At 37.8% G+C, this 16,832-nt stretch overlaps 1 protein-coding gene across 7 annotated transcripts in view; it reads left to right on the top strand.

The window, feature by feature from the left end:
- The window catches only part of vps54 (VPS54 subunit of GARP complex), a 60,082-nt gene that overhangs the window by 29,356 nt on the left and 13,894 nt on the right, over window positions 1-16,832 (top strand). For 3 of the 7 annotated variants that reach the window (XR_009803128.1, XM_061880704.1, XM_061880703.1), the window contains exons 7-16: window positions 672-1,057; window positions 6,197-6,323; window positions 6,384-6,413; window positions 7,006-7,113; window positions 7,182-7,237; window positions 11,961-12,057; window positions 12,140-12,408; window positions 12,490-12,616; window positions 12,685-12,866; window positions 12,932-13,044. Coding sequence is in view for 6 of the 7 variants with exons in the window: in XM_061880704.1 (XP_061736688.1) it covers window positions 672-1,057; window positions 6,197-6,323; window positions 6,384-6,413; window positions 7,006-7,113; window positions 7,182-7,237; window positions 11,961-12,057; window positions 12,140-12,408; window positions 12,490-12,616; window positions 12,685-12,866; window positions 12,932-13,044 (1,495 nt within the window). In the remaining variant the exon portion in view is untranslated. Of the gene's footprint in view, window positions 1-671; window positions 1,058-6,196; window positions 6,324-6,383; window positions 6,414-7,005; window positions 7,114-7,181; window positions 7,238-11,960; window positions 12,058-12,139; window positions 12,617-12,684; window positions 12,867-12,931; window positions 13,045-16,832 lie in introns of all 7 variants that reach the window. The other 4 variants (XM_061880701.1, XM_061880705.1, XM_061880706.1 and 1 more) reach the window with 3 other exon arrangements.

Here is a 16,832-nt window from a genome sequence, read left to right as displayed (position 1 = left end):
ACTATATGTCTCACCTTCTGCATGTCTCACCTACTATATGTTTACATCTTCTACAAAGTCTCACCTACTATATGTCTACATCTTCTACATGTCTCACCTACTATATGTCTACATCTTCTACATGTCTCACCTACTATATGTCTACATCTTCTACATGTCTCACCTACTATATGTCTACATCTTCTACGTGTCTCACCTACTATATGTCTACATCTTCTACGTGTCTCACCTACTATATATCTACATCTTCTACACGTCTCACCTACGATATGTCTACATCTTCTACGTGTCTCACCTACTATATGTCTACATCTTCTACGTGTCTCACCTACTATTTGTCTACATCTTCTACATGTCTCACCTACTATATGTCTACATCTTCTACACGTCTCACCTACTATTTGTCTACATCTTCTATGTGTCTCACCTACTATATGTCTACATCTTCTACGTGTCTCACCTACTATATGTCTACATCTTCTATGTGTCACACCTACTATGTCTCACTTTCTGCACGTTTCACCTACTATATGTCTCACCTTCTGCATGTCTCACCTACTATATGTTTACATCTTCTACAAAGTCTCACCTACTATATGTCTACATCTTCTACGTGTCTCACTCACGTGTGTGTGTGTGTGCGTGTGTGTGTGTGTGTTTTCGTTTTCCAGCTGAGTCACTACCTGGACGTGGTGGAGGTGAGCATCGCCCGGCAGATCTCCCTTCGCTCAGAGGCCTTCTTCCACGCCATGTCGTCCCAACACGAGCTGCAGGACCGCTTGAAGGAGACCCAGCAGGCCGTGGCCGTCCTGCGTCGTCGGACCGCCGCCATCGACCGCATCATGTGCCAGGGGCCGCTGCAGGCCCTCCACGCCGCTCTGACGCGCAACAACTGCGTGAAGCTGCACAACAAGCTGAAGCTGATGGCGGCGGTGCATCAGACGCAGCCCACCGTGCAGCTGCTGCTCTCCACCTGCGAGTTTGTGGGCGCCCTCGAACTCATCGCCACCACCAAGGAAGTCCTGCTGCAGGAACTGCAAGGTGTACATAGCTTCAGGTACCACTTTCACCCTGACATCTAGACTCAGTGTGCGTGTGTGTGTGTGTGTGTGTGCTTGTGTGTGTCTGTTGTATTTCTACCCTTCTTGAGACATGAAGAAGGAAAAGTATCTTCCATATGAGGAGGCGTGAACAAGTGATGACATAAGTATAAGTAAACATTGATTGATAAATCATGGTCCCAATAACATTGCATCTCATAGACAATGTCTCATTTGCACCCTTGCTCGTGACATCTATCAAAATGAGGGATTTTTCAAATTGACTGTGTGTCGCTTTTAAAAGTGCTCCCCCTCTGGTCAACATATAAAATAACAAGTGTGTGTAAACATTTGAAGTGCTCCCCCTCTGGTCAATGTATGTATCAACAAATGTGAGTAAAAAATTTAAATGGGCCTCCTTTGGCCAAAATTATATATATATACATATATATATATATATATACATATTTTTTTTATATAGACATACTGTAATAACTTGTAAATAATGAAGATTAAAAACCTATCACAAACAAAAAATAATTAAAACAAAATAATTAACTAAAAGCCTGCCTTTTTTCATATTTGCATACCGTATTTCCTTGAATTACTGCCGGGTCAAATTCGTTTCGCAAAATAATTAGCGCATGCTTAGTATTACCGCCGGGTCAAACTTGTGACGTCACGAGTGACACTTCCCCTGTCATCATTTTCAAAAGGGAGGAGGCTGATTTCAATACCGTTAATTTGAAATCGCATAAAGGGAAGAAGATTAATAGCTATTCAGTAGGATTTAAGGTCCAAGCTTAAATCACACTCATAATTTTTACTGCATGCCTTTGGTAAGTGCCGGAGTGAGAAGAGGTTTTCAAAATAATTAGCGCATGCTTACTTTTATCGCATGCCTTTGGTAAGCGCAGGAGTGAGAAGAGCTTTTAAATTAATTAGCGCCCCAGCGGCAATTCAAGGAAATACGGTAATATATATATATATACATTATTAATGTTGTAAATACAAATCTTTATATTTCTAGAAAGGATGGTCCTAAAGAGGTAGGCATTTTTCAGCAGTCTCAAGAAGTGCCGCCCTCAATATGTAAGCACTTGGCTTTACCCTAACACCTTTTCTTGGTCAAACACTCTGAAAAATGTCTTCTTGTCCACAGGTTTAATGACCGTAAAAAGGGCAAAACTGAAAACATCCAAGCAGAAAGGATGCTTTACATTACAGACATGCACACAAAGCCAATTACACACAAGTATACTACAATACCATTTAAGTTCATAACACATGCATTATGCTGTGTTATGAACTTAAATGAATAAACAAACACCACAAAATATGTATTTTGAGGACTCTTCAGCAAACTATCTTACTATGCTAACAGTCACTTCACATAATGAATTACGAGCATTAGCATGACTGACTTTTGGCCATAAAATGTCCCAAATTACATCGCAGCCAACAAATATTACAACACAATCAAATATTAACATGCTACTCAACGATACATACCGATAATACTTTGTTTGCCATGAGATTCGAGCAGATGAAAATGGTTGCAATCATCACCGAACTAGCTTACAGTAGACCTGAAAGGAACTCCTTGTTGTGCACTGCTAATGTGGGCATTACTGCTAACTAGGCATTATTGTAAATTAGGCAATGCTGCTAACTTGGGCATTACTGTAAACTAGACAATGCTGCTAACTTGGGCATTACTGCTAACTAGGCAGTACTGTAAACTAGACAATTCTGCAAACCTGGACATTACTGTAAACTCGACAATTCTGCTAACTTGGGCATTAGTGCTAACAAGGCATTACTGTAAAATAGGCAATGCTGCTAACTTGGGCATTACTGTAAACTACACCATTCTGCTAACTAGGGCATTACTGCTAACTAGGCATTGATGTAAACTAGGCAATGCTGCTAACTTGGGCATTATTGTAAACTAGACAATTCTGCTAACTTGGGCATTACTGTAAACTAGACAATTCTGCTAACTTGGGCATTATTGTAAACTAGACAATTCTGCTAACTAGGCGTTACTGTAAACTAGGCAATGCTGCTAACTTGGGCATTACTGTAAACTAGACAATTCTGCTAACTTGGGCATTACTGTAAACTAGACAATTCTGCTAACTAGGCGTTACTGTAAACTAGGCAATGCTGCTAACTTGGGCATTACTGTAAACTAGACAATTCTGCTAACTTGGGCTTTACTGTAAACTAGACAATTCTGCTAACTTGGGCATTACCGTAAACTACACAATTCTGCTAACTTTGGCATTACTGCTAACTAGGCATTGCTGTAAACTAGGCAATGCTGCTAACTTGGGCATTATTGTAAACTAGACAATTCTGCTAACTTGGGCATTACTGTAAACTAGACAATTCTGCTAACTAGGCGTTACTGTAATCTAGGCAATGCTGCTAACTTGAGCATTACTGTAAACTAGACAATTCTGCTAACTTGGGCATTACTGTAAACTAGACAATTCTGCTAACTTGGGCATTATTGTAAACTAGACACTTCTGCTAACTAGGCGTTACTGTAAACTAGGCAATGCTGCTAACTTGGGCATTACTGTAAACTAGACAATTCTGCTAACTTGGGCATTACTGTAAACTAGACAATTCTGCTAACTTGGGCATTACTGTAAACTAGACAATTCTGCTAACTTGGGCATTACTGTAAACTAGACAATTCTGCTAACTTGGGCATTACCGTAAACTACACAATTCTGCTAACTTTGGCATTACTGCTAACTAGGCATTGCTGTAAACTAGGCAATGCTGCTAACTTGGGCATTACTGTAAACTAGACAATTCTGCTAACTTGGGCATTACTGTAAACTAGACAATTCTGCTAACTAGGCGTTACTGTAATCTAGGCAATGCTGCTAATTTGGGCATTACTGTAAACTAGAAAATTCTGCTAACTTGGGCATTACTGTAAACTAGACAATTCTGCTAACTAGGCGTTACTGTAAACTAGGCAATGCTGCTAACTTGGGCATTACTGTAAACTAGACAATTCTGCTAACTAGGTGTTACTGTAAACTAGACAATTCTGCTAACTTGGGCATTACTGTAAACTAAACAATTCTGCTAACTTTGGCATTACTGTAAACTAAACAATTCTGCTAACTAGGCGTTACTGTAAACTAAGCAATGCTGCTAACTTGGGCATTACTGTAAACTAGACAGTTCTGCTAACTTGGGCATTACTGTAAACTAGACAATTCTGCTAACTTGGGCATTACTGTAAACTAAACAATTCTGCTAACTAAGCGTTACTGTAAACTAGGCAATGCTGCTAACTTGGGCATTAATGTAAACTATACAATTCTGCTAACTTGGGCATTACTGTAAACTACACAATTCTGCTAACTTGGGCATTACTGTAAACTAGACAATTCTGCTAACTAGGTGTTACTGTAAACTAGGCAATGCTGCTAACTTGGGCATTACTGTAAACTAGGCAATTCTGCTAACTTGGGCATTACTGTAAACTAGACAATTCTGCTAACTTGGGCATTACTGTAAACTAGACAATTCTGCTAACTTGGGCATTACTGTAAACTAAACAATTCTGCTAACTAGGCGTTACTGTAAACTAGGCATTACTGTAAACTAGACAATTCTGCTAACTTGGGCATTACTGTAAACTAGACAATTCTGCTAACTAGGCGATACTGTAAACTAGGCAATTCTGCTAACTTGGGCATTACTGTAAACTAGACAATTCTGCTAACTTGGGCATTACTGTAAACTAGACAATTCTGCTAACTTGGCCATTGCTGTAAACAAGGCAATTCTGCTAACTTGGGCATCACTGTAAACTAGACAATTCTGCTAACTTGGGCATTACTGTAAACTAGGCATTGCTGTGTGGTGGAAAGTCCGAAACTTAACTGCAAACAAAGTGGTTTTAGTACAAAAGTTTTATTTACCCAATATCAAAAAGTACAGGTTGGATTAAATTGCCCATGCACACAGACATCGTCCTCCAGAGGATCCAGAATCAAACGAAAACATGCAAATCATATCAAATGTTGGTCCACTGGCTTTTGATATGATTCCCTCATGTGTCAAGGTATTTTTGTTTTGCAACTGCTTGTTCCAAAACCAAATGTGAATTCCTTAGTCATAACAAACAGTCATCACATTTTGTAGACGGGTTGGCGCGACCCCAAATTCAACTTTCCCCTACTTTGCTCTTCCAGTGATTCAGAATAGACTTTTTGATTGACTTTCTTTTTCGGATCTCAACAGACACAAAATATGGTTCAAAAGTCAGAAATTCCACTACAGCTGCTAACTTGGGCATTACTGTAAACTAGACAATCTTGCTAACTTGGGATTTACTGTAGCTGAGATAGGCACCAGTGCCCGGGACCCCAAAGTGAATAAGTGGTTGAAAATGGATGGATGAAGGCATTACTGCTAACTTGGGCATTACTATAAATTGGGCAAGGCTGCCTCCTGCTGTCTAAAGGAGGAATTGCACCCCACTGTTGAATTCCAAAGTGAACTGTTTTTATCCATCCATCCATCCATTTTCTACCGCTTATTCCCTTTCGGGGTCACGGGGGGCGCTGGCGCCTATCTCAGCTACAATCGGGCGGAAGGCAGGGTACATCCTGGACAAGTCGCCACCTCATCGCAGGGCCAACACAGATAGACGGACAACATTCACACTCACATTCACACACTAGGGCCAATTTAGTGTTGTCAATCAACCTATCCCCAGGTGCATGTCTTTGGAAGTGGGAGGAAGCCGGAGTACTCGGAGGGAACGCACGCATTCACGAGGAGAACATGCAAACTCCACACAGAAAGATCCCGAGCCTAGATTTGAACCCAGGACTGCAGGAACTTCGTATTGTGAGGCAGACGCACTAACCCCTCTGCCACCGTGAAGCCCGAACTGGTTTTATGTATATTATTAATACATTTAACAAACAAGACAGAAGTGTGTGTGTGTGTGTGTGTGTGTGTGTGTGTGTGTGTGTGTGTGTGTGTGTGTGTGTGTGTGTGTGTGTGTGTGTGTGTGTGTGTGTGTGTGTGTTTGATGTCCGGACTCATATAGTGTGTGTATGTGTGTGTGTTTGAAGTTCGGACTCACATAGTGTGTGTGTGTGTGTTTTTAGACACCTAGGCTCTCAGTTGTGTGAGTTGGAGAAGCTGATCGACAAGATGATGGTGGAGGACTTCAGCATGTACGCCCGCAGCGAGCTGAACCGCAGTCTGAGGGAGGAGCCTCAGTTGCTGGAGAAGGTGAGTTGGTCACATGATGCTGTCAGGTGGTCTTCATGGTAGTGTTGTGTTCAATCACAGGTGCACCAAGCTACCAGTGTCTCTCAGAAGGTGGGCCACCACACCATTCCTTTCTTGGGGGTAGCCACTCTATTCAAATGATTCATGATTAACTACATTCCTCCATAAAATAAACAGCTCTGATCAATTTCTATGTTACTTCAAAGAAAACTTTTTTGTTTAATGAAATGTTTCCCAAACATTGAATCAAGCCAAGTACAAAGAAGTCAACAAGAGAAGTATTCTCTAAAGCAGATATAGATCATCTCCATCCACAATAAGATTTGTCCCAGGACAGCTTGGAAAAAAGATATATGGTGTTTAATCAATTACCAATAGTTACAAATAAGAATCACAATTCATTAAAAAATCACTCCAGGTGTGTGATATGTTAATCAACAAAATATTTTCATTAATATGTCTGATTTTAATTGTGATCAATCATCGTCTTTAATCGAATACATTCTACCGTCTGCTCTTCACCTGTCACCCTTCCCGACTGCTTCTTAAACGCCTGACAGCCTGATGACATCACATGACTGTCCGCGTGTGTGTGTGTGTGTGTGTGTGTGTGTGTGTGTGTGTGTGTGTGTGTGTGTGTGTGTGCGCGCGCGCGCGTGTGCGTGTGCGTGCACGTTTTTAGGAGCGTCTGCAGTCGCTGGTGTTTGGGCTCCTGCGTCAGAGGAAGTTGGACTTCCTGGACATTTACAGTGATGAGATGATCGCTGCGGCCAAGGCCATCGTGTCCCAGGTGTGACCTCTGACCCTGCCCTGTCTTAACGAACACAGTGACGAACGAGCACCATGCTTGTGTTTCAGTGCGTGGCCGAGCATCTCCTGTACATCGACGACATCGACACCGAAGTCATCACCAAGTGAGTTGACGCCTCCGTGATGATGTCATCATATGTATATATACGCTTGTATGTACGTGTATGTATTAGTGTTGTACAGTATAACCCTACTGACAAACACAATGATAACTCATGTTAGTAGACAGTAACACAATAATAACTCATGTTAGTAGACAGTAACACAATGATAACTCATGATAGTAGACAGTAACACAATGATAACTCATGATAGTAGACTGTAACACAATAATAACTCATGTTAGTAGACAGTAACACAATAATAACTTATGATAGTAGACTGTAACACAATAATAACTCATGATAGTAGACGTAACACAATAATAACTCATGATAGTAGACTGTAACACAATAGTAGCTCATGATAGTAGACTGTAACACAATAGTAGCTCATGTTAGTAGACAGTAACACGATAATAACTCATGTTAGTAGACAGTAACACAATAATAACTCATGATAGTAGACTGTAACACAATAATAGCTCATGTTAGTAGACAGTAACACAATAATAACTCATGTTAGTAGAGAGTGCTACAATAATAACTCATGATAGTAGACTAACACAATAATAGCTCATGTTAGTAGACAGTAACACCATAATAACTAATGTTAGTAGACTATAGCACAATAATAACTCTTGTTAGTAGACAGTAACACATTAATAACTCATCATAGTAGACAGTAACACAATATTAACTCATGATAGTAGACTGTAACAATAATAGCTCATGTTAGTAGACAGTAACACAATAATAACTAATGTTAGTAGACTATAGCACAATAATAACACATGTTAGTAGACAGTAACACAATAACTAATGTTAGTTGACAGTAACACAATAATAACTCATCATAGTAGACAGTAACACAATATTAACTCATGATAGTAGATTATAACACAATAATAACTCATGTTAGTAGACAGTAACACAATAATAGCTCATGTTAGTAGACAATAACACAGAAATAACTGTTAGTAGACTGTAACACAATAATAACTAATGTTAGTAGACAATAACACAATAATAACTAATGATAGTAGACAGTAACATTATATGAACTCATGATAGTAGGCAGTAACACAATAACTAATGTTAGACAGTAACACAATAATAACTCATGATAGTAGACAGTAACACAATAACTAATGTTAGTAGACCGTAACACAATAATAACTCATGATAGTAGACAGTAACACAATATTAACTCATGATAGTAGACAGTAACACAATATTAACTAATGATAGTAGGCAGTAACACAATAACTAATGTTAGTAGACTATAACACAATAATAACTCATGATAGTAGACGGTAACACAATAACTAATGTTAGTAGACAGTAACACAATAATAACTCATGATAGTAGACAGTAACACAATGTTAACTCATGATAGTAGACAGTAACACAATATTAACTCGTGATAGTAGGCAGTAACACAATAACTAATGTTAGTAGACAGTAACACAATATTAACTCATGATAGTAGACTATAACACAATAATAACTCGTGATAGTAGACTATAACACAATAATAACTCATGATAGCAGACAGTAACACAATAATAACTAATGTTAGTAGGCAGGAACACAATAATAACTCATAATAGTAGACAGTAACACAATAATAACTCATGATAGTAAACTGTAACGCAATAATAACTCATGATAGTAAGCAGTAACACAATAACTAATGTTAGACAGTAACACAATAATAACTCATGATTGTAGACTGTAACACAATATTAACTCATGATAGTAGGCAGTAACACAATAACTAATGTTAGACAGTAACACAATAATAACTCATGATAGTAGACAGTAACACAATAACTAATGTTAGTAGACAGTAACACAATAATAACTCATGATAGTAGACAGTAACACAATATTAACTCATGATAGTAGACTATAACACAATAATAACTCGTGATAGTAGACTATAACACAATAATAACTCGTGATAGCAGACAGTAACACAATAATAACTAATGTTAGTAGGCAGGAACACAATAATAACTCATGATAGTAGACAGTAACACAATAATAACTCATGATAGTAAACTGTAACACAATAATAACTCATGATAGTAGATAGTAACACAATAACGAATGTTAGTAGACAGTAACACAATAATAACTCATTATAGTAGACAGTAACACAATATTAACTCATGATAGTAGGCAGTAACACTATAACTAATGTTGGACAGTAACACAATAATAACTCATGATAGTAGACAGTAACACAATAATAATTCATGTTAGTAGACAGTAACACAATGATAACTCATGATAGTAGACTGTAACACAATAACTCATGTTAGTAGACAGTAACACAATAATAACTTATGATAGTAGACTGTAACACAATAATAACTCATGATAGTAGACGTAACACAATAATAACTCATGATAGTAGACTGTAACACAATAGTAGCTCATGATAGTAGACTGTAACACAATAGTAGCTCATGTTAGTAGACAGTAACACAATAATAACTCATGTTAGTAGACAGTAACACAATGATAACTCATGATAGTAGACTGTAACACAATAATAGCTCATGTTAGTAGACAGTAACACAATAATAAATCATGTTAGTAGACAGTGCCACAATAATAACTCATGATAGTAGACTAACACAATAATAGCTCGTGTTAGTAGACAGTAACACAATAATAACTAATGTTAGTAGACTATAGCACAATAATAACTCTTGTTAGTAGACAGTAACACAATAACTAATGTTAGTAGACAGTAACACATTAATAACTCATCATAGTAGACAGTAACACAATATTAACTCATGATAGTAGACTGTAACACAATAATAGCTCATGTTAGTAGACAGTAACACAATAATAACTAATGTTAGTAGACTATAACACAATAATAACACATGTTAGTAGACAGTAACACAATAACTAATGTTAGTTGACAGTAACACAATAATAACTCATCATAGTAGACAGTAACACAATATTAACTCATGATAGTAGATTATAACACAATAATAACTCATGTTAGTAGACAGTAACACAATACTAGCTCATGTTAGACAGTAACACATAAATAACTGTTAGTAGACTGTAACACAATAATAACTAATGTTAGTAGACAATAACACAATAATAACTCATGATTGTAGACAGTAACACTATATGAACTCATGATAGTAGGCAGTAACACAATAACTAATGTTAGACAGTAACACAATAATAACTCATGATAGTAGACAGTAACACAATAACTAATGTTAGTAGACAGTAACACAATAATAACTCATGATAGTAGACAGTAACACAATATTAACTCATGATAGTAGACAGTAACACAATATTAACTCATGATAGAAGGCAGTAACACAATAACTAATGTTAGTAGACTATAACACAATAATAACTCATGATAGTAGACAGTAACAAAATAACTAATGTTAGTAGACAGTAACACAATAACTAATGTTAGTAGACAGTAACACAATAATAACTCATGATAGTAGACAGTAACACAATGTTAACTCATGATAGTAGACAGTAACACAATATTAACTTGTGATAGTAGGCAGTAACACAATAACTAATGTTAGTAGACAGTAACACAATATCAACTCATGATAGTAGACTATAACACAATAATAACTCGTGATAGTAGACAGTAACACAATAATAACTCATGATAGTAGACAGTAACACAATGTTAACTCATGATAGTAGACAGTAACACAATATTAACTTGTGATAGTAGGCAGTAACACAATAACTAATGTTAGTAGACAGTAACACAATATCAACTCATGATAGTAGACTAGAACACAATAACAACTCGTGATAGTAGACAGTAACACAATAATAACTAATGTTAGTAGGCAGGAACACTATAATAACTCATGATAGTAGACAGTAACACAATAATAACTCATGATAGTAGACTGTAACACAATATTAACTCATGATAGTAGGCAGTAATACAATAACTAATGTTAAACAGTAACACAATAATAACTCATGATAGTAGACAGTAACACAATAACTAATGTTAGTAGACAGTAACACAATAATAACTCATGATAGTAGACAGTAACACAATATTAACTCATGATAGTAGGCAGTAACACTATAACTAATGTTAGACAGTAACACAATAATAACTCATGATAGTAGACAGTAACACAATAACTAATGTTAGTAGACAGTAACACAATAATAACTCATGATAGTAGACAGTAATACAATATTAACTCATGATAGTAGGCAGTAACACAATAACTAATGTTAGTAGACAGTAAGACAATAACTCATGATAGTAGACAGTAACACAATAACTAATGTTAGTAGACAGTAACACAATAATAACTCATGATAGTAGACTATAACACAATAATAACTCATGATAGTAGACGGTAATACAATAATAACTCATGTTAGTAGACAGTAACACAATAATAGCTCATGTTAGTAGACAGTAACACGATAATAACTCGTGATAGTAGACAGTAACACAATAATAACTCATGATAGTAGACTATAACACAAAATGGAGACTTAGTTGAGTCTTTAGAAATAAAATGTCTGTGTGTAAAATATTTCACTCACAAAGTAAAGAAATATCAAAATCTCCCTCATACCATTTGACGTTCGTGGACAAAGTTTGGACACCCTGACATAGATGCTAGATGTTGACCCCTGACCTCCCAATGAGCCTATGGGCGTGTCCTTCAGGCTGGCCGAGCAGATGCGTCTGATGACCTTCCCTCAGTGGTTTGACCTCCTAAAGGACCTCTTTGACTCTTTCCTCGTCTTCCTCCAGAGGATGAAGGTCAGTGTCCACTTCCTGTTTTTGTTTTCAGCGCCTAGAACTAGAACTAGACCCGAAGCAGAACGTGTTGCTGGTCTGTCAGGCCACGCTCGGCGTGATCACGGTGGTGGTTCAGGAGGTTTTGGAGTCCAACCAGAAGACGACTTTCAGGGACAAGTCCAGCTCGGAGGAACCACGTCAGGAGTCTTTCGGCGGGGCGGCGCCCATGAGCAGCGAGGCAGAGCTGGCCTACTTGACCCACGAGGGCCTGTTCATCAGCGACGCCCTGGGTGAGGCTCAGCAGTACCAGGACCACACCCGCCAGGATGCGTCGCCCCGTAAACCGGAGGCTGACTCCAATCAGAACTTCACGTACGTCAACATCCTTCCGCCGCCATGCTTGTCGCCCTGTTGTCGCCCTGTTGTCATAGCAACCTTTCACGCCGTCTGCAGGTCAGGTGACATGATGCCGTCTGACCTTGAGCTCAAGCGAGTGCTGAACAACATCAAAGAGCTTCTGCACGCCGCTTCCGACATCAGCCACGACCGCTGCGTCAAAGTCATCACCGCCCGGGCCAAGGCAGGCCGCGACCTTTGACCTCACACACAAGGGAAGAAGGCCCTCATCCAAGTGTTGTCTCCTCACAGGATGGCTCTCTGGAGCGGCTCAGCTCAGCAGATTTTGTGGCGCTCTCTGTGGCTGTGGAGGACTTTGCCAAGGACACGGAGGATGTGTGTGGCAGGCGCAGCGTGTCCCTGAGGGGGGCGCTGCAGAGTCAGGCCAACCGCTTTGTCCACCGCTTCCATGACGAGCGCAAGACCAAACTCAGGTACCTCAATCCAAGAGGCTGGTGACAGTGACAGTGATGGTGACGCTTGCTTGGTGTGCACATAGTCTTCTGCTGGATAACGAGCGCTGGAAGCAGGCGGAGGTTCCTGCAGAGTTCCAGGAGCTGGTGGACTCCATGGCGAGCGGCAGGATCACGCTGTTAGCACGCAAGGCGGCAGGTAGCGTCAACGTCCTGCTAACTCAACCTTAGCTCAGAAGTGCCCAAAGTCCAGTCCTTTATCCTTTAAAAACACACATAAAAAAGTGTAGTTACACTTACATTACCTCCGCCCCACACCTTGTCCACATTTCCCCAAACTTCTTTCATTCCTTTGTGCTGCAAAACTCTTTTGGTCTAACTATTATATTTTTTATCTTAACTATTGAAGTTATTATGCTATTAACATGTTGTTATTCATAACCCCACCCTCCTACCTTGTCCACATCGTCCCAAACCTGTTCCATTTGTTTGCTTAAATATCATAGTTTATATGTTATCGACTTTTAGTTTTTATGCCATTGTTTTCCAAACTACAGGCCGCGGACCAAATTATAATTGTACTCAGAGGGAGATTGCATTCATTTTAATAGTCTGACAATTTTAATGCTGCTATTATGTTGACATCTCGTGGATATCGTCACTAATTCAAGTCAATTACCTTTAATTATTAGCCAAATGAAAGTTTGTGCAGCATTTACTTATATGACCCAATGCAAACAACCTTCCCTTGTCATGGTGCAAAGAAAAATTAAAAAAAATTCAACCAACACACACACACGGTCACATGTAACACAACCTATTCACTCAACTCTTTGGATATTACAAAAAAACGTCCATGCACCAGAAAAAAAAATCAAAATTACACCCATATAAATCCATTACAATTAACAATGAGAACAATGCAAAACACTTTCCACACTTATTGTCTTTGGGGCATTTTAGCTGTTTAATATTTCTGATTGATTACAAAACTTTAAGGAGGTTGTCACGGAAGTAAACAAACTAGTAGTTGAACTTTTACTTACTTTTAATATCCAATTACATGTCCATTATAATAATATTATATATATATATATATATATGTATATATATATATATATATATATATATATATATATATGTATATATGTATATATATATATATATATATATTAGGGGTGTAACGGTACACAAAAATTTCGGTTCGGTACGTACCTCGGTTCAGAGGTCACAGTTCGGTTCATTTTCGGTACAGTAAGAAAACAACAAAATATACATTTTTTTATTATTTATTTAACAAATTTGCTAAATCTTCCACCAAAAATATTTTTCTTAGTGGAATATTTGATGTGAAGTAATCGGAAACTTGGATAGGTCAATAATTCATAATAACATTGATTTTGATTCAATATTATGTTTTGAGCAATGACAGTTTGAAAGAAAAAAAAACCCAGCTTTGTTTTATTAGTCAACGTTGCAACTATTTGTAAATTACATTTAGCCTTTAAGCTTTTTTTTTTCACTTTTGTTTATGTTTTTGTTAATTTTGATAGTATTTTTAGAATGTGCCGTGGGCCTTTAGAACATTAACTGTGGGCCGCAAATGGCCTCCTGGGCACACTTTTGACACCCCTGCTATAGATAATAAAAAATACAATCTGATAAATCTATGTATAAAAAGCAGAGCCTGGCGACGCATGCGCATTTATTATAACTCTCTTGCTCTCTCTGTCTCTGCCCCACCCTCACAAATGCTGCTGCGTGCACCACTTTTTTTTTTGTTTTTAACCCCTTCTTAATCCTGAACGTACATTGAAAATACACACAACCCTAACTTAAAATGCCGGACATTCGAGGCATTTAAGAAACTTCACCCGGACAGCTCTGCAAAGAGGACATGTCTGGTGAAAAGAGGAGGTGTGGTCATTCTATCGTAGCCCAGTCATTGCTAGCTAGCATGCCATGTTGTTGTTTTTTTGATTGATTGAAACTTTTATTAGTAGATTGCACAGTACAGTACATATTCCGTACAATTGACCACTAAATGGTAACACCCCAATAAGTTTTTCTACTTGTTTGAGTCGGGTTCCACTTTTATCATTTCATGGTGCCTCGGTGTGCATTGTTTACACATTGTGCGGTGCGCTACTTAATATGTCCGTGTCGTTCGGTACACCTCCGAATCGAACTGAAACCCCCGTACCGAAACTGTTCAATACAAATACACGTACCGTTACACCCCTAATATATATATATTAGGGCTGGGCAACAATTAAAAATTGTAATCAAAGTTAATCGCACTATTTCTCCGATTAATCGCGATTAACTGCGTTGTATACGCAAAGCCCAATAAGGAATTCAAAAGTAGTGTGTAGTGCACCTTTATTGGAATATTCTCCCACATGAACAAAAGCGCCAAAACATTTGTTGTGCAAACACAATTTAAATCAGTCCTTGTTAAACAGTAGCAGTTAAATAGCATATTTTATGAAAATCAACTCAAAAAATGTAAATACAAACATTTAAGCTTATTTCCACTGCCAGAGTATTTACGTTATCCTGTTTGTTATGGAAAATAAATATAATCTACATACAAATCTCTGAGCCACAATCATAACATCTGAACAGGCAATTTCTGAGGTAACAGCAGAAACATTTTTTTTATCAGGGATATTATGTTTAAAAAAAACAATATTATAGGTAGTGGGCTGTTTTAGGGAATTTTTAATCAAATTATCCGTAGTAGCAATATTAATAATGTTGTGTTTATTCTGCGTAGTGCACTTAAAATAATTATGACCATATCTAGGAATTGATATGATGGGAATTTTCCGATTGTTTGCTTGGTGCTTTGATAAACTGAACGCATCATATACATGGTACTATATTGTGATGTTATGAGCCAGGGAAAAAAAGAACTACCCTACCCAGCATGCAACAGGAGTGACGAGCATGCGCGGTAGGTTGTGTGTTGCCATGACAGCATCTTGTATGTTGTGATATGCACGCTCTGAAAGCAAGCGTTAAGAACTCAGCCAACACGCCTCGTCTGCATTATTGATAAATAGACAACACATATACTCCGCTGCTTCACAGGCCGCTGGATGTAGCCGGCAAAGTATTCCCATGCTAGCTAGCCGGTCTAGCAAGCACGCGTCATTCAGTCCAAAACGGCCCGATCTATCCACATTCAGAATTGTCTGGCGGTCGTAAGTGATCCCGGAGTGACCACGCTTTAAGCAAGCCATGAAATTTGCAGAATTGTCCGGTATTTTTGCCAAATGTTCCATCTTTACCAAGAGCCCCTCGACGCCGAAGCCCATCCGGGCCTCGCCATCTTGCTAAGAAAAGGCGTTGACAAAATAAAAGCATGTAAACAACATACGCAAATGTGCGATAAAATAATTGTCGGCGTTAATAGATTGATGAGTTAACTCGTAATTAACGCATTAATTTGCCCACCCCTAATATATATACATACATACATACACATATATACACGCACACATGTGTGTATATAAGTATGTGTATATGTGTGTGTGTATTTGTGTTTATATGTGTGTGTCTAAATAAAAATGTGTGTGTGTATATATATATATATATATATATATATATATATATACATATATATATATATATATATATATATATATATATGTGTATATGTATGTTTATTCTGTATGTATATATATGTGTATATATATATATATATATATATGTATATGTATATTTATTCTGTATGTATATATATATGTGTATATATATATAATATATATATATATATATATATGTGTATGTGTGTGTGTGCGTGTGTGTATCTATATATATGTATATATATATATATATATATATATATATATATATATATTATGGTTGTACGGTATACCGGTATTAGTATACTACCGCGATACTAATTAATCATTTACGGTACTATACCGCCTCTGAAAAGTACCGGCCCGCCACCCCGGTACCAAAACGTTGGTATCG

This window comes from Nerophis ophidion, linkage group LG20, assembly GCF_033978795.1.
Source record: "Nerophis ophidion isolate RoL-2023_Sa linkage group LG20, RoL_Noph_v1.0, whole genome shotgun sequence".
In the NCBI taxonomy this organism is placed as follows: domain Eukaryota; kingdom Metazoa; phylum Chordata; class Actinopteri; order Syngnathiformes; family Syngnathidae; genus Nerophis; species Nerophis ophidion.
This window is presented reverse-complemented; position numbering and strand designations above follow the sequence as displayed.